The sequence below is a fragment of the Oncorhynchus keta genome, unplaced genomic scaffold, assembly GCF_023373465.1.
Source record: "Oncorhynchus keta strain PuntledgeMale-10-30-2019 unplaced genomic scaffold, Oket_V2 Un_contig_17349_pilon_pilon, whole genome shotgun sequence".
Taxonomy (NCBI): domain Eukaryota; kingdom Metazoa; phylum Chordata; class Actinopteri; order Salmoniformes; family Salmonidae; genus Oncorhynchus; species Oncorhynchus keta.
The window spans coordinates 107,501-135,372 of record NW_026280401.1 but is presented as its reverse complement, the minus strand read 5'-3'; the positions used below and the strand labels follow the sequence as shown (position 1 = coordinate 135,372).

At 39.5% G+C, this 27,872-nt stretch overlaps 1 protein-coding gene across 1 annotated transcript in view; it reads right to left on the bottom strand.

Moving 5' to 3' along the window:
* Positions 1-22,807: 22,807 nt before the first annotated feature.
* LOC127919662 (calcium/calmodulin-dependent protein kinase type II delta 2 chain-like) overlaps positions 22,808-27,872 on the bottom strand; it is a 58,637-nt gene continuing 53,572 nt past the window's right edge. The window contains exons 7-9 of the mRNA XM_052503409.1: positions 24,071-24,173; positions 23,219-23,302; positions 22,808-23,028 (exon numbers count right to left, since the gene is read on the bottom strand). Of these exons, the coding sequence (XP_052359369.1) occupies positions 22,808-23,028; positions 23,219-23,302; positions 24,071-24,173 (408 nt within the window). The remainder of the gene's footprint in view (positions 23,029-23,218; positions 23,303-24,070; positions 24,174-27,872) is intronic.

The following is a 27,872-nucleotide window of genomic DNA, read 5'->3' as shown; positions in this document are numbered from 1 at the left end:
AGATGGAGTAGAGGGAGGTATGGAGGGTGTAGTATGTACCAGTGATGAGGAGGGAGTAGAGGGAGGTATGGAGGGTGTAGTATGTACCAGTGATGAGGAGGGAGTAGAGGGAGGTATGGAGGGTGTAGTATGTACCAGTGATGAGGAGGGAGTAGAGGGAGGTATGGAGGGTGTAGTATGTACCAGTGATGAGGAGGGAGTAGAGGGAGGTATGGAGGGTGTAGTATGTACCAGTGATGAGGAGGGAGTAGAGGGAGGTATGGAGGGTGTAGTATGTACCAGTGATGAGGAGGGAGTAGAGGGAGGTATGGAGGGTGTAGTATGTACCAGTGATGAGGAGGGAGGTATGGAGGTATGCAGGGTGTAGTATGTACCAGGGATGAGGAGGGAGGTATGGAGGTATGGAGGGTGTAGTATGTACCAGTGATGAGGAGGGAGTAGAGGGAGGTATGGAGGGTGTAGTATGTGCCAGTGATGAGGATGGAGTAGAGGGAGGTATGGAGGGTGTAGTATGTACCAGTGCTGGGAGGAGGGAGTAGAGGGAGGTAGGAGGGTGTAGTATGTACCTGTGATGAGGAGGAGTAGAGTGGAGGTATGGAGGGTGTAGTATGTACCAGTGATGAGGAGGGAGTAGAGGGAGGTGCATGGAGGGTGTGGTATGTACCAGTGATGAGGAGGGAGTAGAGGGAGGTATGGAGGTAGTATGTACCAGTGATGAGGAGGGAGGTATGGAGGTATGGAGGGTGTAGTATGTACCAGTGGATGAGGTATGGAGGGTGTAGTATGTACCAGTGATGAGGAGGAGTAGAGGAGGTATGGAGGGTGTAGTATGTACCAGTGATGAGGATGGAGAGGAGGTATGGAGGTGTAGTATGTACCAGTGATGGGAGGTATGGAGGTATGCAGGTGTAGTATGTACCAGGGATGAGGAGGGAGGTATGGAGGGTGTAGTATGTACCAGTGATGAGGAGGGAGTAGAGGGAGGTATGGAGGGTGTAGTATGTACCAGTGATGAGGAGGGAGTGGAGGTATGCAGGGTGTAGTATGTGCAGGGATGGAGGTATGGAGGGAGAATGTAGTATGTACCAGTGATGAGGAGGTAGGGAGGTATGGAGGGTGTAGTATGTACCAGGGATAAGGTATGCAGGATGGATGAGAGGTAGGGAGGTACCAGGGATGGAGGTATGGAGGTGTAGTATGTACCAGTGCTGGGGTTAAGCTGGTGTCTTTAGGACTGGTCACTGTGTTGGCTTTAGGACTGGTCACTGTGTTGGCTTTGTTGTTCGCCTGTAAAAGCAAGTAGTGTAGAGGGAACATCACACATCACATCACATCACAAACCTGACCTGACCTGGGTCAACTTTTATTTAGCTTTTAGCCTTACCTGTTGTTGAAGGAATTTAATTCCACTGTTTTAATTCCCAATTAAAATTAAACACTCTGTCAATTCATAAGAATTTTTAAGACCCTTATTTTATAGGAATGGACAAAGCCCGGTCTTAATGTCAAGTAACAGCCTTTATTCAAGAGAGTACTGAGTACATACACATTTTACCACAGAGCATAGACCCAAGGTCAGTCAGTGTAGATAAGCATTCTAGACAGTCTGGATTCATAGTTCATTCATTTGTACCAAGGAACAGACCGTCATTGTTCTAAACTCTTGACTACATTCACTACATTATATTCAATACTGGGAGCAAGAGAAAATTCATACATATACAGTAGCATAATAGTATTGGATTAGCCAGTCTGATTGAAATGTATACATAATTAGTCATCATTGATAAAGAATCCCTTAACACCTGTACAATGGAACCAACAGACATACAGTCAGTCCCCTGATGGTTTTATAGTGTATATAGATCCTACAGGGTTCAATAGACAGGACGATCTATACCAGAGTACTGAGAGAGCTCGGACACAGGGCTATCTATATCAGGGTACTGAGGCGGACTGACACAGGACTATCTATACCAGAGTACTGAGACAGGACCTATCTATACCAGAGTACTGAGACAGGACTATCTATACCAGAGTACTGACACAGGACCTAATCAGCACCAGGACTATCTACTGAAGAGCCTATGTTAGTGACACTGCTTTCTGCAGAGGGACAATCAGCACCCTACTCCTATGTTAGTGCACTGCAGGACTTTCTGCAGAGGACCAATCAGCACCCTACTCCCTATGTTAGTGCACTGCTTTCTATACAGAGGACCAATCAGCAACCTTCTCACTATGTTAGTACTGCCAGAGTCTGACACAGGGCTAATCTAGCACCCTACTACTGAGACAGGATGTTATACCAGAGTGCACTGCTTTCTGCAGAGGGCTGACACAGGCCAATGCACCAAAGGTATGTTGAGTACTGAAACAAAGGACCCTCCTATGTTTAATTGCACTTTGGACAGCACCCTACCCCTAGTTAGTCACTGCTTTCTGAGGCAAACATGTTAGTGCACTGGACTTCTTACCCAGCACCCTACTCTTATGTTACCTGACACAGGGAGCCAGCACCCTACTCTCTATGTTAGTGCAGCTTTCTGAACTCTGACCAAAGTGGAAGAGTAGCCATTTGAACGGAACCCAGGAAGGAAGGAAACTCTTGACTGAAGGAAGGGAAGGAAGGAAGGAAGGAAGGAAGGAAGGAGGAAGGAAGGAAGGAAGGAAGAGAGGACTATCTAGAGAGGAAGAAATGAGAAATGGAGAGGAAGGTTAATACCAGTGTTTCTCACAGGGCCAGCAGCCTCCATAGTCAACAGGAGCTGTGTTCATTAGACTCAGCGTTTTGAAACATGCAGGGCCTAAATGGCTCAATCTGTCAAATGACAGAGACAAGTTTCCTTGTGTTTCAAAACGTTTCAAATATACAGTTGTATTAAAGTTATGGTATCAGTAATAAAGTCAGATGTATCAGTAATAAAGTCAGTATTAAAGTCAATTAAAGTCAGTATTAAAGTAGTATAAAGTCAGCTATTAAAGTCAGTAATAAAGTCAGTATGTAAGTCAGTATTAAAGTCAGTATTAAAGTCAGTAATAAAGTCAGTAAAAAAGTAGTATTGGAAGTCAGTAAAAGTCACCTTGTATTAAAGTCAGTATTAAAATCAGTATTAAAGTCAAGTCAGTATTAAAGTCAGGAATAAGTCAGTATTAAAGTCAGTATAAAAGTCAGTATTAAAGTCAGTATTAAGTCATGGTATTAAAGTCAGTATTAAAGTCAGTATTAAAGTCAGTAATAAGAGAAGTCAGTATTAAAGTCAGTATTAAAAGTCAGTATTAAAGTCAGTATTAAAGTCATATTAAAGTCAGTATTAAAGTAGTAAAGTCAGTATTAAAGTCAGTAATAAAGTCAGTATTAAAGTCAGTATAAAAGTCAGTATTAAAGTCAGTGTATTAAAGTCATGTATTAAAGTCAGTATTAAAGTCAGTATTAAAGTCAGTATTAAAGTCAGTATTAAAGTCAGTAATAAAGTCAGTATTAAAGTCAGTATTAAAGTCAGTATTAAAGTCAGTATTAAAGTCAGTATTAAAGTCAGTATTAAAGTCATTAAAGTAATAAAGTCAGTATTAAAGTCAGTATTAAAGTCAGTATTAAAGTCAGTATTAAAGTCAGTATTAAAGTCAGTATTAAAGTCATGGTATTAAAGTCAGTATTAAAGTCAGTATTAAAGTCAGTATTAAAGTCATGTATTAAAGTCAGTATTAAAGTCAGTATTAAAGTCAGTAATAAAGTCAGTATTAAAGTCAGTATTAAAGTCATGGTATTAAAGTCAGTATTAAAGTCAGTATTAAAGTCAGTATTAAAGTCATGGTATTAAAGTCAGTATTAAAGTCAGTATTAAAGTCATGTATTAAAGTCAGTATTAAAGTCAGTATTAAAGTCATGGTATAAAGTCAGTATTAAAGTCATGGTATTAAAGTCATGGTATTAAAGTCAGTATTAAGTCAGTATTAAAGTCAGTATTAAAGTCATGGTATTAAAGTCATGGTATTAAAGTCATGTTATAAAGTCAGTATTAAAGTCATGTATAAAGTCATGTTAAAGTCAGTATTAAAGTCATGGTATTAAAGTCATGTTATAAAGTCAGTATTAAAGTCATGGTATTAAAGTCATGGTAATAAAGTTAAAGTCAGTATTAAAGTCATGTATTAAAGTCAGTATTAAAGTCAGTATTAAAGTCAGTATTAAAGTCAGTATTAAAGTCAGTATTAAAGTCAGTATTAAAGTCATGGTATTAAAGTCAGTATTAAAGTCAGTATTAAAGTCATTAAAGGTATTAAAGTCAGTATTAAAGTCAGTATTAAAGTCATGGTATTAAAGTCAGTATTAAAGTCATGTATTAAAGTCAGTATTAAAGTCAGTATTAAAGTCAGTTTAAAGTCAGTATTAAAGTCATGGTATTAAAGTCAGTATTAAAGTCATGGCATTAAAGTCATGTATTAAAGTCAGTATTAAAGTCAGTATTAAAGTCAGTATTAAAGTCATGGTATTAAAGTCAGTCATTAAAGTCATGGTATTAAAGTCAGTATAAGTGATAAAGTCAGTATTAAAGTCATGGTATAAAGTCATGTTATAAAGTCAGTATTAAAGTCAGTATTAAAGTCATGGTATTAAAGTCAGTATTAAAGTCAGTATTAAAGTCAGTATTAAAGTCAGTATTAAAGTCAGTATTAGTCAGTATTAAAGTCAGTATTAAAGTATGGTCATAAAGTCATGGTATTAAAGTCAGTTTTAAAGTCATGTATTAAAGTCATGGTATTAAAGTCAGTGTCAGTATTAAAGTCAGTATTAAAGTCAGTATTAAAGTCAGTATTAAAGTCAGTATTAAAGTCATGGTATTAAAGTCAGTAATAAAGTCATATTAAAGGTATTAAAGTCAGTATTAAAGTCATGGTATAAAGTCATGTATTAAAGTCAGTATTAAAGTCATGGTATAAAGTCAGTATTAAAGTCAGTATTAAGTCAGTATTAAAGTCAGTATTAAAGTCAGTATTAAAGTCAGTATTAAAGTCAGGTATTAAAGTCAGTATTAAAGTCAGTTATCAGTAAAGTCATGGTATTAAAGTCAGTATTAAAGTCATGGTATTAAAGTCATTAAAGTCAGTATTAAAGTCATATTGGTATTAAAGTCAGTATTAAAGTCATGTATAAAGTCATTATTAAAGTCATGGTATTAAAGTCATGGTATTAAAGTCAGTATTAAAGTCAGTATTAAAGTCATGTATTAAAGTCAGTAATAAAGTCAGTATTAAAGTCAGTAATAAAGTCATGTTATAAAGTCAGTATTAAAGTCAGTATTAAAGTCAGTAATAAAGTCATGTTATAAAGTCAGTATTAAAGTCATGGTATTAAAGTCAGTATTAAAGTCAGTATTAAAGTCAGTATTAAAGTCAGTATTAAAGTCAGTATTAAAGTCAGTATTAAAGTCAGTATTAAAGTCAGTATTAAAGTCAGTATTAAAGTCAGTATTAAAGTCAGTATTAAAGTCAGTATTAAAGTCAGTATAAAGTCAGTATTAAAGTCAGTATTAAAGTCAGTATTAAAGTCAGTATTAAAGTCAGTATTAAAGTCAGTATTAAAGTCATGTTATAAAGTCAGTATTAAAGTCATGTATAAAGTCAGTATTAAAGTCAGTATTAAAGTCAGTATAAAGTCATGTATAAAGTCAGTATTAAAGTCATGGTATTAAAGTCAGTATTAAAGTCATGGTATTAAAGTCATGTATAAAGTCAGTATTAAAGTCATGGTATAAAGTCAGTATTAAAGTCATGTATTAAAGTCAGTATTAAAGTCATGTATTAAAGTCATGTTATAAAGTCAGTATTAAAGTCATGTATTAAAGTCAGTATTAAAGTCAGTATTAAAGTCAGTGTTATAAGTCAGTATTAAAGTCAGTATTAAAGTCAGTATAAAGTCATGGTATTAAAGTCAGTATTAAAGTCAGTATAAAGTCAGTAATAAAGTCAGTATTAAAGTCATGGTATTAAAGTCAGTATTAAAGTCAGTATTAAAGTCATGGTATTAAAGTCAGTATTAAAGTCATGGTATAAAGTCAGTATTAAAGTCATGGTATTAAAGTCAGTATTAAAGTCATGGTATAAAGTCATGTTATAAAGTATTAAAGTCATGTATTAAAGTCAGTATTAAAGTCAGTATTAAAGTCAGTATTAAAGTCATGTTATAAAGTCAGTATTAAAGTCAGTATAAAGTCATGGTATTAAAGTCAGTATTAAAGTCAGTATAAAGTCATGTTATAAAGTCAGTATTAAAGTCATGGTATTAAAGTCAGTATTAAAGTCAGTATTAAAGTCAGTATTAAAGTCATGTTATAAAGTCAGTATTAAAGTCAGTTTTAAAGTCAGTATTAAAGTCAGTATTAAAGTCAGTATTAAAGTCAGTATTAAAGTCATGTTATAAAGTCAGTATTAAAGTCAGTATTAAAGTCAGTATTAAAGTCAGTTTTAAAGTCAGTATTAAAGTCAGTATTAAAGTCAGTAATAAAGTCAGTATTAAAGTCAGTATTAAAGTCAGTATAAAGTCATGTTATAAAGTCAGTATTAAAGTCAGTTTTAAAGTCAGTATTAAAGTCAGTATTAAAGTCAGTATTAAAGTCAGTTTTAAAGTCAGTATTAAAGTCAGTATTAAAGTCAGTATTAAAGTCAGTATTAAAGTCATGGTATTAAAGTCAGTATTAAAGTCAGTATTAAAGTCAGTATTAAAGTCAGTATTAAAGTCATGTTATAAAGTCAGTATTAAAGTCATGGTATTAAAGTCAGTATTAAAGTCAGTATTAAAGTCAGTATTAAAGTCATGGTATTAAAGTCAGTATTAAAGTCAGTATTAAAGTCAGTATTAAAGTCAGTATTAAAGTCATGTTATAAAGTCAGTATTAAAGTCATGGTATTAAAGTCATGGTATTAAAGTCAGTATTAAAGTCAGTATTAAAGTCAGTATTAAAGTCAGTATTAAAGTCATGGTATTAATGTCAGTATTAAAGTCAGTATTAAAGTCAGTATTAAAGTCAGTAATAAAGTCAGTATTAAAGTCAGTATTAAAGTCAGTATTAAAGTCAGTATTAAAGTCAGTATTAAAGTCATGGTATAAAGTCATTGTATAAAACCATTGCATGCATCTGCATTGTCATGCTACAACATATTCTACATATAGTATATACTACATGAAGTATTCTGTGGATGTGAATGTACTATATTCACTATTCATAATATACTGCATATATACTGTATATATACTATATTACGTATTCTGTGAATGTGAATGTACTATATTCACTATTCATAACATACTGTATATATTATACATGATGCATTATATACTATATATATACTATATATATATACACTACATGAACTATTCTGTGAATTTACTATATTCACTATTCATAATATACTGTATATATACTGTGTATATACTACATGAAGTATTCTGTTGATGTGAATGTACTATATTTACTATTTATAATATACCATGTACATACTGTATATATACTAGATGAAGTATTCTGTGAATGTACTATATTCACTATTCATAATATATTGCATATATACTACATGCAGTATTCTGTGGATGTGAATGTACTGTATTCACAACATCCTGTTTATATACAGGGCATTCGGAAAGTATTCAGACCCCTTCACTTTTTCCATATTTTGTTAGGTTACACTCTTATTATAAAATGTATTACATTTCAAAATCCTCAGCAATCTGCACACAATACCCCATAATGGCAAAGTGAAAATAGGTTTTTAGAAATGTTTGCACAAATGTATCAAAAATGATAAACAGATGCCGTATTTACATCAGTATTTAAGTAGACCCTTTGTTATGAGTCTCCAAATTGAGTTCAGGTGCATCCTGTTTCCGTTGATCATCCTTGAGATGTTTTTACAACTTGATTGGAGTCCCCTGTGGTAAACTCAATTGATTGGACACGATATGGAAAGGCACACACTTGTCTATATAAAATCCCACAGTTGACAGTGCATGTCAGAGTAAAAACCAAACCATGAGGTCGAAGGAATTGTCTGTAGAGCTCCGAGACAGGATTGTGTGGAGGCACAGATCTGGGGAAGGGTACCAAAACATTTCTGCAGCATTGAAGGTCCCCAAGAACACAGTGGCCTCCATCATTCTTAAATGGAAGAAGTTTGGAACCACCAAGACTCTTCCTAGAGCTGGCCGCCAGGCCAAACTGACCAATCGGCGGAGAAGGGCCTTGGTCAGGGAGGTGACCAAGAACCCGATGGTCACTCTGACAGAGCTCCAGAGTTCCTCTGTGGAGATGGGAGAACCTTCCAGAAGAACAACCATCTCTGCAGCACTCCACCAACCAGGCCGTTATGGTAGAGTGGCCGCCAGTCCTCAGTAAAAGGCACATGACAGCCCGCTTAGAGTTAGCCAAAAGGCACCAAAAGGACTCTCAGACCACAGGAGAAACAAGGTTTCAGTTGTTTTTTAAACATACATGTTTGCTTTGTTATTATGGGGTATTGTGTGTAGATAAACAACCATTAAATCATTTTAGAATAAGGCTGTGACGTAACAACATGTGGATAAAGTCAAGGGATGTGCTTCCCAATGCAATGTGTGTGTATATATATACATACATATACTACATACATATATATATATATACATATATTACATATATATATATACATACATATACTACATACATACATATATACATACATACATATACTACATACATATATATATACACATATATACATATATATATATACATACATATACTATACATACATATACATATATACATACATATATATATATACATACATATACTACATACATATATATATATATACATATACTACATATATATATATACATACATATACTACATACATATATATATATATACATACATACATATATACATACATATACTACATATATATATATACATACATATACTACATATATACATACATATACTACATATATATACATATATATACATACATATACTACATATATATATATATATACATACATACATACATATACTACATACATATATATATACATACATATACTACATATATATATATACATACATATATACATACATATATATATACATACATATACATATATATATATACATACATATACACATATATATATATACATACATATACATACATATATATATATATATACATATACTACATACATATATATATACATACATACATATACTACATACATATATATATATATACATACATATACTACATATATATATATATATATATACATACATATACTACATATATATATATATACATATATATATATATACATACATATTATAATAATATATATAAAATCATACATGTACTACATACATATATATATACATACGAGTATATACATACATAAACCAAGCTGTACTGAGCATAATTGTACGCATACTCCATAGTATACTACATACATATAACATACATATATACAATATAATACATACATACAGTACATATATATATCCATACATATACTATAAATATAAGATACATACAAATACTACATAGGCCCTGGCCACTATACATACATATAGTGACATATACACTGGCCACTACTTACATGACATATATATATACCTCTGTGGGTATATACATCCATATAACATATAAAGAAATATAAATATATATAAAAACATAGATAATGATTACATATGTAAAGATCAAATAAATCTACATATATTACATAATAAAATACATACAAATATACATACATATACTACATACATAATATAAACATACATTTACTACACAGACATATATAAAGTGAAATACATATATTACATACATATATATATATAAATATATACTACATACATGTATATATATACATTATAAAATCAGATGTCTTAAAAGGATATAGAACACTACGGAGTCGATATACATACATATACTACATATCCTAGAGAGAGACTGTAACCGTGCATACATAGACAACGTACATAGAAAATACAGAGCCAGACAGACAGATATTGTGTGACAGAGAGACAAGAGTACATATAGGGTGATACATATATATATACATATATACATACATATAGATACATATACTACATAAACATATATATATACATACATATACTACATACATATATATACATACATATACTACATAAAAATATACATACATATAAAAGACATATTATAGAGATACATAAATACTACATACATAGAAAGATATACATACATATACTACATACATATAAGAAAACATATATCATACATATACTAAAACAGACAGATATATACATACATATACTACATATATATATACATACATATACTACATATATAATATATAGAGATACATATAGACATACATAGATATATAGAGATACATATACTACATATATATATAGGGGAGAGAGACATACATATATAGGGGAGGACATATACTACATACAGAGATATAAGACAGGGGAGTGATAGACTACATAATAGGATAGGGACAGAGACAAAAGAGGAGGGGAGGATACATATACTACAAAAGAGGTAGAGGGGAGAGAGAGCAGAACAGAGAGGAGGGGATACATACATACAGAGCAGACATAGGAGGGGAGAGAGACAGAAAGAGGGAGGAGGAGAGAGCAGAAAAGAGGAGGGGAGGAGATATACTACAGAGAGATATAAAAGGACAGAGAGAGATAGAGATAGGAGGAGATCGAAGACAGGACAGAGCAGAAACGTACATATACAAGCAGAAAGAGGAGGGGAGGACATAGATAGAAAAGATATACTAGATACAGAAAAGAGGAGGGGAAGAGAGAGCAGAAAATAGGAGGGGAGGAGATAGCAGATAACATACATATATATACATACAATACTACATACATATATATATAAAAGAGGAGGGACATACAGACATAAAAGATAGGAGAGACAGACATATAGACTATATATATACATACAGATAAAGACATATAGGGATATACATAATATACTACATATATTTATATACAGACATATACTACATACATAGGACTATATAAGAACAGCAGTATACTACATATACTACTGAAGGACTATCATATAAAACAGGAGGGGTACATATAGTCTATATGATACTGACATTTCACTAGACAACAGGAGTATACTATAGTCTCTACTGAAGGACTACATACAAGATGTCTTAAAAGAGGAGGCAACCAGTGGTACTATAGTCATACTGATCATTTCAACAGCAGTGGTACTATAGTATAAGAGTACTGAAAAGGTGTGACATGATCACTACAACAGCAGTGGTACTATAGTCTCTACTGAAGGACTGATCATTTCTTACCTCGAGGGTACTATAAAGAAAGGGGAAGAAATATAAAAACTTAAAAGGACTGATCATTTAAAGATCAGTGGTACTATATCTCTACTGAAGGGATGATCATTAACTGCAAAACAGCAGTGGTACTATAGTCTCTACTATCATTTCACACAGCAGTGGTAAATAGTCTCTAAGAAGGACTGATCATTTCAACAGCAGTGGTACTATAGTCTCTACTGAAGGACTGATCATTTCAACAGCAGTGGTACTATAGTCTCTACTGAAGGACTGATCATTTCAGCAGACAGTGGTACTATAGTCAGCACAGTTTGAAGGACTGATCATTTCAACAGAGAGAGTATAAGAGTACCGACAAAAGGACTGATCATTTCCCAGAGTGGTACTGATTGGCTGACAGAGAGAGAGTTCATGAAGGACTGACTGAGGAGATCATTTCAACAGCAGTGGACTGTAGTTCTTACTGAAGGGTCTGAGAAAGGAGTAAAGAAATATAAAAACAATTAAACAGCAGAAAATAGTCTCTAATTGAAGGAGATCAAATCAAAGCAGATTACTATAGTCTCTAAAGAAGGACATGAATCAAAATAACTGCATTTCAGACAGAGTGGTAGTATAGTCTCTACTGAAGGAGATCATTTCACAGAGACAACAGCAGTGGTACTATAGTCTCTACTGAAGGAGATCATTTCAACAGCAGTGGTACTATAGTCTCTACTGAAGGACTGATCATTTCAGACAGAGTGGTAGGGGATAGTCTCTACTGAAGGACTGATCATTTCAGAGAGAAAGAGTACTAGGAGTCTCTACTGAAGGACTGATCATTTCAGACAGCAGTGGTACTATAGTCTCTACTGAAGGACTGATCATTTCAGAGCAGTGGTACTAGCAGAAAAGAGGAGGGAGATCATTTCAGAAAAGAGCAGTGGTACTATAGACAGAAAAGGAGAGATTTCACACCAGAAAAGAGGAGGGAGCAGTGGTACTATAGTCTCTACTGAAGGACTGATCATTTCAACAGAGAGTGAACAGAACTATAGTCTCTACTGAAGGACTGATCATTTCCAGCAGCAGTGGTACTATAGTCTCTACTGAAGGACTGATCATTTCACAGAAAAAAGCAGTGGTAGGATGGAGAGAGCTACTGAAGGAGGGGATCATTTCAGAAAAGAGCAGTGGGAGGACTATAGTCTCTAAAGAAGGGGACTGATCATTTCAACAGCAGTGGTACTATAGTCTCTACTGAAGGACTGATCATTTCAACAGCAGTGGTACTATAGTCTCTACTGAAGGACTGATCATTTCAACAGCAGTGGTACTATAGTCTCTACTGAAGGACTGATCATTTCACCAGACAACAGCAGTGGTACTATAGTCTCTAAAGAGAAGGACTGATCATTTCAGCAGAAAAGAGGAGTGGTACTAGAGTCTCTACTGAAGGACTGATCATTTCAGAGAACAGCAGTGGTACTATAGTCTCTAGAAGGAAGGACTATAGAGCATTACTAAGTCTCTAGCAGGACTGGCAGTGGTACTATAGTCTCTACTGAAGGACTGATCATTTCAACAGCAGTGCAGTGGTACTATAGTCTCTACTGAAGGGACTGATCATTTCAACAGCAGTGGTACTATAGTCTCTAACTATCATTTCAACAGACAACAGCAGTGACTAGGAAGGACTGATCATTTCACCAGACAACAGCAGTGGTACTATAGTCTCTACTGAAGGACTGATCATTTCAACAGCAGTGGTACTATAGTCTCTACTGAAGGGCTGATCATTTCAGACAACAGCAGTGGTACTATAGTCTCTACTGAAGGACTGATCATTTCAAAAGCAGTGGTACTATAGTCTCTACTGAAGGACTGATCATTTCAACAGCAGTGGTACTATAGTCTCTACTGAAGGACTGATCATTTCACAGACAACAGCAGTGGTACTATAGTCTCTACTGAAGGACTGATCATTTCAACAGCAGTGGTACTATAGTCTCTACTGAAGGACTGATCATTTCACCAGACAACAGCAGTGGTACTATAGTCTCTACTGAAGGACTGATCATTTCAACAGCAGTGGTACTATAGTCTCTACTGAAGGACTGATCATTTCAACAGCAGTGGTACTATAGTCTCTACTGAAGGACTGATCATTTCAACAGCAGTGGTACTATAGTCTCTACTGAAGGACTGATCATTTCAACAGCAGTGGTACTATAGTCTCTACTGAAGGACTGATCATTTCAACAGCAGTGGTACTATAGTCTCTACTGAAGGACTGATCATTTCAACAGCAGTGGTACTATAGTCTCTACTGAAGGGCTGATCATTTCACCAGACAACTGCAGTGGTACTATAGTCTCTACTGAAGGACTGATCATTTCAACAGCAGTGGTACTATAGTCTCTACTGAAGGACTGATCATTTCAACAGCAGTGGTACTATAGTCTCTACTGAAGGACTGATCATTTCAACAGCAGTGGTACTATAGTCTCTACTGAAGGACTGATCATTTCAACAGCAGTGGTACTATAGTCTCTACTGAAGGACTGATCATTTCAACAGCAGTGGTACTATAGTCTCTACTGAAGGACTAATCATTTCAACAGCAGTGGTACTATAGTCTCTACTGAAGTACTGATCATTTCACCAGTCAACAGCAGTGGTACTATAGTCTCTACTGAAGGACTGATCATTTCAAGACAGCAGTGGTACTATAGTCTCTACTGAAGGACTGATCATTTCAACAGCAGTGGTACTATAGTCTCTACTGAAGGACTGATCATTTCAACAGCAGTGGTACTATAGTCTCTACTGAAGGACTGATCATTTCAACAGCAGTGGTACTATAGTCTCTACTGAAGGACTGATCATTTCAAGACAGCAGTGGTACTATAGTCTCTACTGAAGGACTGATCATTTCAAGTGGTACATAGTCTCTACTGAAGGACAGTGGTACTATAGTCTCTACTGAAGGACTGATCATTTCACCAGACAAGGACTGAGCAGTGGTACTATAGTCTCTACTGAAGGACTGATCATTTCAACAGACAGTGGTACTATAGTCTCTACTGAAGGACTGATCATTTCACCAGACAACAGCAGTGGTACTATAGTCTCTACTGAAGGACTGATCATTTCAACAGCAGTGGTACTATAGTCTCTACTGAAGGACTGATCATTTCACCAGACAACAGCAGTGGTACTATAGTCTCTACTGAAGGACTGATCATTTCACCAGACAACAGCAGTGGTACTATAGTCTCTACTGAAGGACTGATCATTTCACCAGACAACAGCAGTGGTACTATAGTCTCTACTGAAGGACTGATCATTTCAACAGCAGTGGTACTATAGTCTCTACTGAAGGACTGATCATTTCAACAGCAGTGGTACTATAGTCTCTACTGAAGGACTGATCATTTCAACAGCAGTGGTACTATAGTCTCTACTGAAGGACTGATCATTTCACCAGACAACAGCAGTGGTACTATAGTCTCTACTGAAGGACTGATCATTTCACCAGACAACAGCAGTGGTACTATAGTCTCTACTGAAGGGCTGATCATTTCAACAGCAGTGGTACTATAGTCTCTACTGAAGGACTGATCATTTCACCAGACAACAGCAGTGGTACTATAGTCTCTACTGAAGGACTGATCATTTCAACAGCAGTGGTACTATAGTCTCTACTGAAGGACTGATCATTTCACCAGACAACAGCAGTGGTACTATAGTCTCTACTGAAGGACTGATCATTTCAACAGCAGTGGTACTATAGTCTCTACTGAAGGACTGATCATTTCAACAGCAGTGGTACTATAGTCTCTACTGAAGGACTGATCATTTCACCAGACAACAGCAGTGGTACTATAGTCTCTACTGAAGGACTGATCATTTCAACAGCAGTGGTACTATAGTCTCTACTGAAGGACTGATCATTTCAACAGCAGTGGTACTATAGTCTCTACTGAAGGACTGATCATTTCAACAGCAGTGGTACTATAGTCTCTACTGAAGGACTGATCATTTCACCAGACAACAGCAGTGGTACTATAGTCTCTACTGAAGGACTGATCATTTCACCAGACAACAGCAGTGGTACTATAGTCTCTACTGAAGGACTGATCATTTCAACAGCAGTGGTACTATAGTCTCTACTGAAGGACTGATCATTTCACCAGACAACAGCAGTGGTACTATAGTCTCTACTGAAGGACTGATCATTTCACCAGACAACAGCAGTGGTACTATAGTCTCTACTGAAGGACTGATCATTTCAACAGCAGTGGTACTATAGTCTCTACTGAAGGACTGATCATTTCAACAGCAGTGGTACTATAGTCTCTACTGAAGGACTGATCATTTCACCAGACAACAGCAGTGGTACTATAGTCTCTACTGAAGGACTGATCATTTCACCAGACAACAGCAGTGGTACTATAGTCTCTACTGAAGGACTGATCATTTCAACAGCAGTGGTACTATAGTCTCTACTGAAGGACTGATCATTTCAACAGCAGTGGTACTATAGTCTCTACTGAAGGACTGATCATTTCACCAGACAACAGCAGTGGTACTATAGTCTCTACTGAAGGGCTGATCATTTCAACAGCAGTGGTACTATAGTCTCTACTGAAGGGCTGATCATTTCACCAGACAACAGCAGTGGTACTATAGTCTCTACTGAAGGACTGATCATTTCACCAGACAACAGCAGTGGTACTATAGTCTCTACTGAAGGACTGATCATTTCAACAGCAGTGGTACTATAGTCTCTACTGAAGGACTGATCATTTCAACAGCAGTGGTACTATAGTCTCTACTGAAGGACTGATCATTTCACCAGACAACAGCAGTGGTACTATAGTCTCTACTGAAGGACTGATCATTTCACCAGCAGTGGTACTATAGTCTCTACTGAAGGACTGATCATTTCAACAGCAGTGGTACTATAGTCTCTACTGAAGGACTGATCATTTCACCAGACAACAGCAGTGGTACTATAGTCTCTACTGAAGGGCTGATCATTTCAACAGCAGTGGTACTATAGTCTCTACTGAAGGACTGATCATTTCACCAGACAACAGCAGTGGTACTATAGTCTCTACTGAAGGGCTGATCATTTCAACAGCAGTGGTACTATAGTCTCTACTGAAGGACTGATCATTTCACCAGACAACAGCAGTGGTACTATAGTCTCTACTGAAGGACTGATCATTTCACCAGACAACAGCAGTGGTACTATAGTCTCTACTGAAGGACTGATCATTTCAACAGCAGTGGTACTATAGTCTCTACTGAAGGACTGATCATTTCACCAGACAGACAGCAGTGGTACTATAGTCTCTACTGAAGGACTGATCATTTCACCAGACAACAGCAGTGGTACTATAGTCTCTACTGAAGGACTGATCATTTCAACAGCAGTGGTACTATAGTCTCTACTGAAGGGCTGATCATTTCACCAGACAACAGCAGTGGTACTATAGTCTCTACTGAAGGACTGATCATTTCAACAGCAGTGGTACTATAGTCTCTACTGAAGGACTGATCATTTCAACAGCAGTGGTACTATAGTCTCTACTGAAGGACTGATCATTTCAAAGCAGGTGGAAAGGGGGTGAGAAAGAGAAGGGTGTGTGCTTGGCTACATCCCAAAGGGTGCCCTATTCCCTATAAAAGGCACTGCTCTTTTTTATTAAAGGATATTTATTGTGATATTTTATTTTTGACAATAATAATAAACAGAAACAGAACCGTAGAATTAAATAACAAATGAACAAAGTATTTTAGATCAGACCTCTATGGGCCTTGTAGTAATGCACGGAATAGGGAATAGGTATAGGGAATAGGGTATAATGAATAGGGTATCAGGAATAGGGTATAGGGAATAGGGTATAAGGAATATGGAATAGGGTATAGGCTATGGGGTATAAGGAATAGGGAATAGGGAATAAGGTATAGGGTATAAGGAATAGGGTATAAGGAATAGGGTATAGGGAATAGGGTATAAGGAATATGGAATAGGGTATAGGGTATGGGGTATAAGGGCGGCAGCGTAGCCTAGTGGTTAGAGCGTTGGACTAGTAACCGGAAGGTTGCGAGTTCAAACCCCCGAGCTGACAAGGTACAAATCTGTCGTTCTGCCCCTGAACAGGCAGTTAACCCACTGTTCCCAGGCCGTCATTGAAAATAAGAATATGTTCTTAACTGACTTGCCTGGTTAAATAAAGGTAAAATTAAAATAAATAAAAAAATTGGGAATAGGGTATAAGGAATAGAGTATAGGGTATAGGGAATAGGGTATAAGGAATAGAGTATAGGGTATAGGAATAGGGTATAAGGAATAGAGTATAGGGTATAAGGAATAGAGTATCAGGAATAGAGTATAGGGTATCAGAATAGGGTATAATGAATAGGGAATAGGAATAATGAATAGGGAATAGGGTATAGGGTATAATGTATAGGGAATAGGGTATAAGGTATAGGGTACAGGGTATAAGGTATAGGGTACAGGGTATAAGGTATAGGGAATAGGGTACAGGGAATAGGGAAATGGGTATAGGGAATAGGGTATAGGAAATATGGAATAGGGTATAGGGAATAGAGTTCTGGGTATACAGTAGTGCATAGTATAGGGAATAGGGTATATGAATAGAGTTCTGGGTATACAGTAGTGCATAGTATAGGGAATAGGGTATAAGGAATAGGGTATCGGGAACAGGGAATAGGGTATAAGGTATAAGGAATAGGGGATAGGGTACAGGGTATAAGGTATAGGGAATAGGGTACAGGGAATGGGAAATGGGTATAGGGAATAGAGCTCTGGGTATACAGTAGTGCATAGTATAGGGAATATGGTATAAGGAATATGGTATAAGGAATATGGTATAGGGAATAGGGTATATGGAATAGAGCTCTGGGTATACAGTAGTGCATAGTATAGGAAAGAGGGTATAAGGAATATGGTATCAGGAACAGGGAATAGGGTATAAGGAATAGGGAATAGGGAATAGGGAATAGGGTATAAGGAATAGGGTATAGGGTATAAGGAATAGGGGATAGGGTACAGGGAATAGGGTAAAGGGTATAAGGTATAGGGAATAGGGTACAGGGAATAGAGTATAGGGTACAGGGAATAGGAAATGGGTATAAGGAATAGGGTATAGGAAATATGGAATAGGGTATAGGGAATAGGGTATAGGGAATAGAGCTCTGGGTATACAGTAGTGCATAGTATAGGGAATAGGGTATAAGGAATATGGTATAGGGTATAATGTATAGGGAATAGGGTATAAGGAATAGGGGATAGGGCACAGGGAATAGGGTACAGGGTATAAGGTATAGGGAATAGGGTATATGGAATAGAGCTCTGGGTATACAGTAGTGCATAGTATAGGGAATAGGGTATAAGGAATAGGGTATCAGGAACAGGGAATAGGGTATAAGGAATAGGGAATAGGGAATAGGGTATAGAGTTCTGGGTATACAGTAGTGCACGGTTTAGGAAATAGGGTATATAGGTCTGGGTAGACACAGTATAGAGTATAGAGCTCTGGGTGGACAGCAGTATAGGGAATAGAGTATAGGGAATAGAGTATAGGGAATAGAGTATAGGGAATAGAGTATAGGGAATAGGGTATAGGGAGAGACACATCCCTTGGGTTTCTGAATAGAACAGAGGACAGTGAAAGAGGAGTGTCACCTTGAGTTTCTGAATAGAACAGAGGACAGTGAAAGAGGAGTGTCACCTTGAGTTTCTGAATAGAACAGAGGACAGTGAAAGAGGAGTGTCACCTTGAGTTTTCTCCTGGCGTTGAACTTCTTCAGACACTCCACAGTCTCCTGTCTGTGCATCATGGAAGCTACAGTGGACCGTTGCTGCAGACAAGAGAACGTCATGTTTACTGTTCATTTTATATTGTGTTGTTTTTCTTCACTTTTGTATATTATCTACTTCCACTTGCTTTGGCAATGTTAACACATGTTTCCCATGCCAATAAAGCCCCTTGAATGTAGTTGAATTGAGAGAGAATGTTATGTTATACAGGGGATCCCATTGAGACCTCGGGTCTCCGTGAGGACAACAATTCCAATAATCAATATGATCAATACAATAAACAACACAAATATTTAAACTACAAGATACAGTAACAGATACATATACATTAAATTACATTTAATCAAAACTATTACAAATCTGATTAGGGGTTTAAACTGCCCTAGTGGTACAGGGGAACCCAAATCTCAGTGAACTCATTCATCATTAGGGGTTTTAAACTGCCCTAGTGGTACCAGGGAACCCAAATCTCAGTGAACTCAATCATCATTAGGGGTTTTAAACTGCCTTAGTGGTCCCGGGGAACCCAAAAGAGGAGAGCTCAAACTAAAAAGAGGATTTACCTTTAACTTAGTGGAGACAAGAGGGACCTCAAGAGTTAACCAACACTTATATTGGTTTACTTCAACTGGGAAGTTTGTAAACAAAGTGGGAGTAATGAAGAGATCTACGGGACTTTACTGAGGGACCAGACAACCTTCTGATTCAGGACCAGACAACCTTCTGATTCAGGATGTAGTGACGAGTAATGAAGAGATCTACGGGACTTTACTGAGGACCAGACAACCCTCTGATTCAGGACCAGACAACCTTCTGATTCAGGATGTAGTGACGAGTAATGAAGAGATCTACGGGACTTTACTGAGGACCAGACAACCCTCTGATTCAGGACCAGACAACCTTCTGATTCAGGATGTAGTGATGAGTAATGAAGAGATCTACGGGACTTTACTGAGGGACCAGACAACCCTCTGATTCAGGACCAGACAACCTTCTGATTCAGGATGTAGTGACGAGTAATGAAGAGATCTACGGGACTTTACTGAGGGACCAGACAACCCTCTGATTCAGGACCAGACAACCCTCTGATTCAGGATGTAGTGATGAGTAATGAAGAGATCTACGGGACTTTACTGAGGGACCAGACAACCCTCTGATTCAGGACCAGACAACCTTCTGATTCAGGATGTAGTGACGAGTAATGAAGAGATCTACGGGACTTTACTGAGGGACCAGACAACCCTCTGATTCAGGACCAGACAACCCTCTGATTCAGGATGTAGTGACGAGTAATGAAGAGATCTACGGGACTTTACTGAGGGACCAGACAACCTTCTGATTCAGGACCAGACAACCTTCTGATTCAGGACCAGACAACCCTCTGATTCAGGATGTAGTGACGAGTAATGAAGAGATCTACGGGACTTTACTGAGGGACCAGACAACCTTCTGATTCAGGACCAGACAACCCTCTGATTCAGGATGTAGTGATGAGTAATGAAGAGATCTACGTATGTAGTGACGAGAATTACAACTGTCCCCTGTGATAAGGAACTAGGGTAGACGGCATCAAAGGATTTAGAGTGGTGTGTCTGCTGTATTTGGAAAATAAGGTATCACAATAAGTCAGAACCGAGCAGGAACGACAATCTGCTTCCTGCTGTTTAAGACAGGCAAAATCTACTTCTTTAAAAACGAAGAAGAAGAAGCCCACTTTAAATCTTAGCTTTTTAACTAGCTCCTCAGTCTGTTTTTTAAACGTTTGAATCGTCGTCAATACAAATAATGTTTCATTGGAGAGGAGAGATCAGTGGAAGGGCTGTGTGTGTGTGTGTGTGTGTGTGTGTGTGTGTGTGTGTGTGTGTGTGTGTGTGTGTGTGTGTGTGTGTGTGTGTGTGTGTGTGTGTGTGTGTGTGTGTGTGTGTGTGTGTGTGTGTGTGTGTGTGTGTGTGTGTGTGTCCATACACAGATCCAGGGGTGTTTGAGGGCCTCTGCGGTGGTGATGCGTTTTCCGGGGTTGATGGTCAACATCTTATTGATCAGGTCTTTGGCATCAGGAGTCACTGTGTCCCACTCTGGGGACGGAACTATAGACACACATTACACACAATCAGTCAGTCCATCAATCAATCAATACATTCCACCATTCTGTCTATCAATTCATTAATTTCCAACACCAGTGGAGAGAGAGAGAGAGAGAGAGAGAGAGAGAGAGAAAGACAGAGGTTGGAGACAGAGACAGAGAGGAGAGAGACAGACAGAGACAGACAGAGAGACAGACAGAGAGACGGAGAGAGAGAGAGACAGAGACAGACAGACAGACAGACAGACAGACAGACAGACAGAGAGAGGTTGGTAGTTCTCCCATCGTAGAGAGGAGAGAGTCAGACAGAGATAGATAGATAGATAGATAGAGGTTGGTAGTTCTCCCATCGTAGAGAGTCAGACAGAGAGATAGAGGTTGGTAGTTCTCCCATCAGACAGAGATAGAGGTTGGTAGTTCTCCCATCGTAGAGGAGAGAGTCAGACAGAGAGATAGATAGAGGTTGGTAGTTCTCCCATCGTAGAGAGGAGAGTCAGTCAGACAGAGAGATAGAGGTTGGTAGTTCTCCCATCATAGAGAGGAGAGAGTCAGACAGAGATAGAGGTTGGTAGTTCTCCTGTCGTGGAGGAAGAGGAGTCAGTCAGACAGAGAGATAGAGGTTGGTAGTTCTCACATCGTAGAGAGGAGAGTCAGTCAGACAGAGATAGATAGAGGTTGGTAGTTCTCCCATCGAGAGATCAGACAGAGAGATTTGGTAGTTCTCCCATCGTGGAGAGGAGGTTGGTAGAGTCAGTCAGACAGAGAGATAGATAGAGTTGGTAGTTCTCCCATCGTAGAGAGGAGAGTCAGACAGACAGAGAGATAGAGGTTGGTAGTTCTCCCATCATAGAGAGGAGAGAGTCAGACAGACAGACAGAGAGATAGAGGTTGGTAGTTCTCACATCAGACAGACAGACAGAGATAGAGGGTTGGTAGTTCTCCCAGTAGAGAGTCAGACAGAGAGATAGAGGTTGGTAGTTCTCCCATCGTAGAGAGGAGAGTCAGTCAGACAGACAGATAGATAGAGGTTGGTAGTTCTCCCATCGTAGAGAGGAGAGAGTCAGACAGACAGAGAGATAGAGGTTGGTAGTTCTCCATCATAGAGAGGAGAGAGTCAGACAGAGAGATAGATAGAGGTTGGTAGTTCTCCCATCGTAGAGAGGAGAGAGTCAGACAGACAGAGAGATAGAGGTTGGTACTTCTCCTGTCGTAGAGAGGAGAGAGTCAGACAGACAGAGAGATAGAGGTTGGTAGTTCTCCCATCGTAGAGAGGAGAGAGTCAGTCAGACAGAGAGATAGAGGTTGGTAGTTCTCCCATCATAGAGAGGAGAGAGTCAGACAGAGAGATAGAGGTTGGTAGTTCTCCCATCATAGAGAGGAGAGAGTCAGACAGACAGAGAGATAGAGGTTGGTAGTTCTCCCATCGTAGAGAGGAGAGTCAGTCAGACAGAGATAGAGGTTGGTAGTTCTCCCATCGTAGAGGAGGAGAGTCAGACAGACAGAGAGATAGAGGTTGGTAGTTCTCCCATCGTAGAGGAGAGAGTCAGACAGACAGAGAGATAGGGTTGGTAGTTCTCCATCGTAGAGAGGAGTCAGACAGACAGAGAGAGATTCTCCTGTCGTAGAGGTCAGGCAGACAGAGAGATAGATAGAGGTTGGTAGTTCTCACATCATAGGCCCCAGCCTTGATCTGCTGGTACAGTCTGTGTTGGTCCTCGTCCCAGAAGGGAGGATAACCGACCAATAGGATGTACAGGATCACCCCTGGCAGGAAGACACAACACAGTCTTGACCCCAAACTGACCCCTTTTTGAAATTTCACTTCCCTGAATTGGAATGGAATTGAGCCAACTTTCAGCAGGGAACAATGATTTGGAACAATCACATATAAGAGGTATGTTATTTAGTTTAGTTCTAAAGGTCAAAGGTTAGAGATTAAAGGTTGTTTGTTTACCACAGGCCCACATGTCCACAGGCTTCCCATATGGGTCTTTTCTCAGAACCTCTGGAGACAGGTAGCCTGGTGTACCAGCAAAACCTGTAGGGGAGGGAGGGAGGGGAGGGAGGGAGGGAGGGGGAGGGAGGGAGGGGGAGGAGAGGGAGGGAGGGAGGGAGGGAGGGAGGGAGGGAGGGAGGGAGGGAGGGAGGGAGGGAGGAGGGAGGGAGGGAGGGAGGGAGGGAGGGGAGGGAGGGAGGGAGGGAGAATAAATGGATGAGTGTATCAATAGTTTGATTGATTGATTTGAGTGACCTTTCTTTTAGGCTAACTACCGCCCTGACAATTCAAAAGTGGTAAGAGGCTAGGGGTCAATTCTAGGCCACAATTGGGCCACAACAGCGCCCTTAACCACTGTGCCACCCGGGATCCCCTCAGGGTCTGTGTGTCCTCTAATACACTAGTGTGCAGACCCGACCCGACCCGAACCACACTGTGCTGGCTTGGCATTATTCATTTTCCCATTAGCCTTTCACTCACAGCACTCACAGTACTCACAGCACTCACAGCACTCACAGTACTCACAGCACTCACAGCACTCACAGTACTCACAGCACTCACAGTACTCACAGTACTCACAGCACTCACAGCACTCACAGCACTCACAGTACTCACAGCACTCACAGCACTCACAGTACTCACAGCACTCACAGTACTCACAGTACTCACAGTACTCACAGTACTCACAGAAAACTACAGTGGATGTGTAATCAGGCTAGTTCAGCTCGGCTTGTTTCAGCTCAGTAGTGTGAAAAAAACACATTTTCTGTCCCCGTCCCATAAGAGAGAAGCCACTCCCACGGTACTCACCAAACCATGCCTGTTGGTCGCCCTGCACCTCGATGGCGAGCCCAAAGTCAGCTAGCTTAACCGCCGCCCCCTTCAGCTTACTGGCCAATAGGAGGTTCTCAGGCTGGAGGGGGCGGAGTCAAAATGGGTTAGAGGTAACACGACGCTCCTGGTAACCGTTGGCCGTAGACACAGATGTACAATCAGGTTTAGCCTCACGCAAGGTTGTCACTTTCTGGCTAAGCTGCAAAATCAGAACCTAGGCTAGGCCAATTGTGCATCGCGGACCTCCCGGTCGGCCTCGACAAAGCCTGGGTGCAAACCCAGAGTCTCTGGTGGCACAGCTGGTGCTGCAGTACAGCGCCCTTAACCACTGTGCCACCCGGATTCCCTCGTCATTTTCTACAATTTATCTCCTTAAAACCTGTTGTGGCTAGGGGGCAATATTTTCATTTTTGGAAAAATAATGTACCCATAGTAAAACGGCCTATTTCTCAGGACCAGATGCTAGAATATATATATAATTGACAGCTTAGGATAGAAAACACTCTAAAGTTTCCAAAACTGTAAAAATATTGTCTGTGAGTATAAACAGAACTGATGTTGCAGGCGGAAGCCTGAGAAAAATCAATCCGGAAGTGACTCATCTTTTGAAAGCCCTGCGTTCCAATGCGTCCCTATTGAGCAGTGAATGGGCTATCAACCAGATTACTTTTTGCTACGTATTCCCCAAGGTGTCTACAGCATTGTGACATAGTTTTATGCATTTATGTTGAAGAATACCCGTAAGCGGCTACAATGTGTAAGTGGTCACCTGATGGCTCTCAGAGTGATTCTCGCGTAAAATACAGAGGTAGCCATATTTCCAATCGGTCCTACTGAAAAACCAACTGTCCCGGTGGATATATTATCGAATAGATATTTGAAAAACACCTTGAGGATTGATTATAAACAACGTTTGCCATGTTTCTGTCGATATTATAGAGCTAATTTGGAATATTTTTCGGCGTTTTCGTGACCGGAATTTCCGATCGATTTCTCAGCCAAACGTGAAGAACAAACGGAGCTATTTCGCCGACAAAAATAATATTTTGGGAAAAAATGAACATTGGCTATCTAACTGGGAGTCTCGTGAGTGAAAACATTTGAAGTTCATCAAAGCTAAACGATTTGATTGCTTTTCTGATTTTCGTGACCAAGTTACCTGCTGCTAGCTGGACATAATGCTATGCTAGGCTATCGATTAACTTACACAAATGCTTGTCTTGCTTTGGCTGTAAAGCATATTTTGAAAATCTGAGATGACAGGGTGATTAACAAAAGGCTAAGCTGTGTCTCAAAATATTTCACTTGTCATTTTCATAAATAGGAATATTTTCTTGTAATATTTATGTCCGTTGCGTTATGCTAGTTAGTGTCAGTCGATGATTACGCTCCCGGATCCGGGATGGGAGTATCAATTAAAATCAGATTTTAAATCTACACTTAACAACAATGCTAACCGTATGCTAACCCCTAACCTAAATTAAGACCAAATAACTAAAATATACATTCTATGTTCATACAATTTTAAGATATAGCCAATTTAGAGTTTGCAGCTTGGCCATATAGTGGTAACCACTAGGACTAAACTGAGCTGAGATCAGTGTCTAGGGGCAACTAGTTTGCAGCTTGGCCATATAGTGGTAACCACGAGGACTAAACTGAGCTGAGATCAGTGTCTAGGGGCAACTTGATCCTACAGACACACACACACAAAGAGACAAAGAGACAACGGTTGAACAGGGACACACTAACACAACAACACACTAAATACGCATAAATACACACACACACACACACACACACACACACACACACACACACACACACACACACACACACACACACACACACACACACACATAGACTAAGAAACGCTCACACAAACACACAGACAGACACACACCTTCAGATGTACAATGTAAAACATGGGGTGATGGTGGTGATGGTGGTGATGGTGGTGATGATGGTGGTGATGGTGATGGTGATGGTGGTGGTGATGGTGATGGTGGTGATGGTGATGATGGTGATGGTGATGGTGGTGATGATGATGGTGGTGATGGTGATGGTGATGGTGATGGTGGTGGTGATGATGGTGATGGTGGTGGTGGTGGTGGTGATGGTGATGGTGATGGTGGTGATGGTGATGGTGGTGATGATGGACGACACACAATTAATCTTCTCCTTTCCCCCTTCTGATGACCAGGTGGCGAATCGCATCTCTGCATGTCTGGCAGACATATCAGTGTGGATGACGGATCACCACCTCAAGCTGAACCTCAGCAAGACGGAGCTCCTCTTCCTCCCGGGGAAGGACTGCCCGTTCCATGATCTCGCCATCACGGTTGACAACTCCATTGTGTCCTCCTCCCAGAGCGCTAAGAACCTTGGCGTGATCCTGGACAACACCCTGTCGTTCTCAACTAACATCAAGGCGGTGTCCAGTTCCTGTAGGTTCATGCTCTACAACATCCGCAGAGTACGACCTGACTCACACAGGAAGCGGCGCAGGTCCTAATCCAGGCACTTGTCATCTCCCGTCTTGATTACTGCAACTCGCTGTTGGCTGGGCTCCCTGCCTGTGCCATTAAACCCTACAACTCATCCAGAGAACGCCGCAGCCCGTCTGGTGTTCAACCTTCCCAAGTTCTCTCCGTCACCCCGCTCCTCCGCTCTCTCCCACTGGCTTCCAGTTGAAGCTCGCATCCGCTACAAGACCATGGTGCTTGCCTACGGAGCTGTGAGGGGAACGGCACCTCAGTACCTCAGGCTCTGATCAGGCCCTACACCCAAACAAGGGCACTGCGTTCATCCACCTCTGGCCTGCTCGCCTCCCTACCACTGAGGAAGTACAGTTCCCGCTCAGCCCAGTCAAAACTGTTCGCTGCTCTGGCCCCCAATGGTGGAACAAACTCCCTCACGACGCCAGGACAGCGGAGTCAATCACCACCTTCCGGAGACACCTCAAACCCCACCTCTTCAAGGAATACCTAGGATAGGATAAAGTAATCCTTCTCACCCCTAAAAGATTTAGATGCACTATTGTAAAGTGGCTGTTCCACTGGATGTCATAAGGTGAATGCACCAATTTGTAAGTCGCTCTGGATAAGAGCGTCTGCTAAATGACTTAAATGTAAAGTTAAATGTACCATGCCACTTAAATGTAAATGTGATGATGGTGATAATTGATGATGGTGATGGTGATGATGATGATGGTGGTGATGATGGTGGTGGTGGTGATGATGATGGTGGTGATGATGATGGTGGTGATGATGATGGTGGTGATGGTGGTGGTGATGATGATGGTGATGATGGTGATGGTGGTGATGATGATGGTGGTGATGGTGGTGGTGATGATGATGGTGGTGATGATGGTGATGGTGGTGGTGGTGATGATGATGGTGGTGGTGGTGATGATGATGGTGGTGGTGATGATGATGGTGGTGATGATGATGGTGGTGGTGGTGATGATGGTGGTGGTGATGATGGTGGTGGTGATGATGATGGTGGTGATGGTGGTGATGGTGGTGGTGGTGATGATGATGGTGGTGATGATGATGGTGGTGATGGTGATGATGATGATGGTGGTGATGGTGATGATGATGGTGGTGGTGATGATGGTGGTGGTGATGATGATGGTGGTGATGGTGGTGATGGTGGTGGTGGTGATGATGATGGTGGTGGTGGTGATGATGATGGTGGTGGTGATGATGGTGGTGGTGATGATGATGGTGGTGATGATGATGGTGGTGATGGTGGTGATGGTGGTGGTGGTGATGAT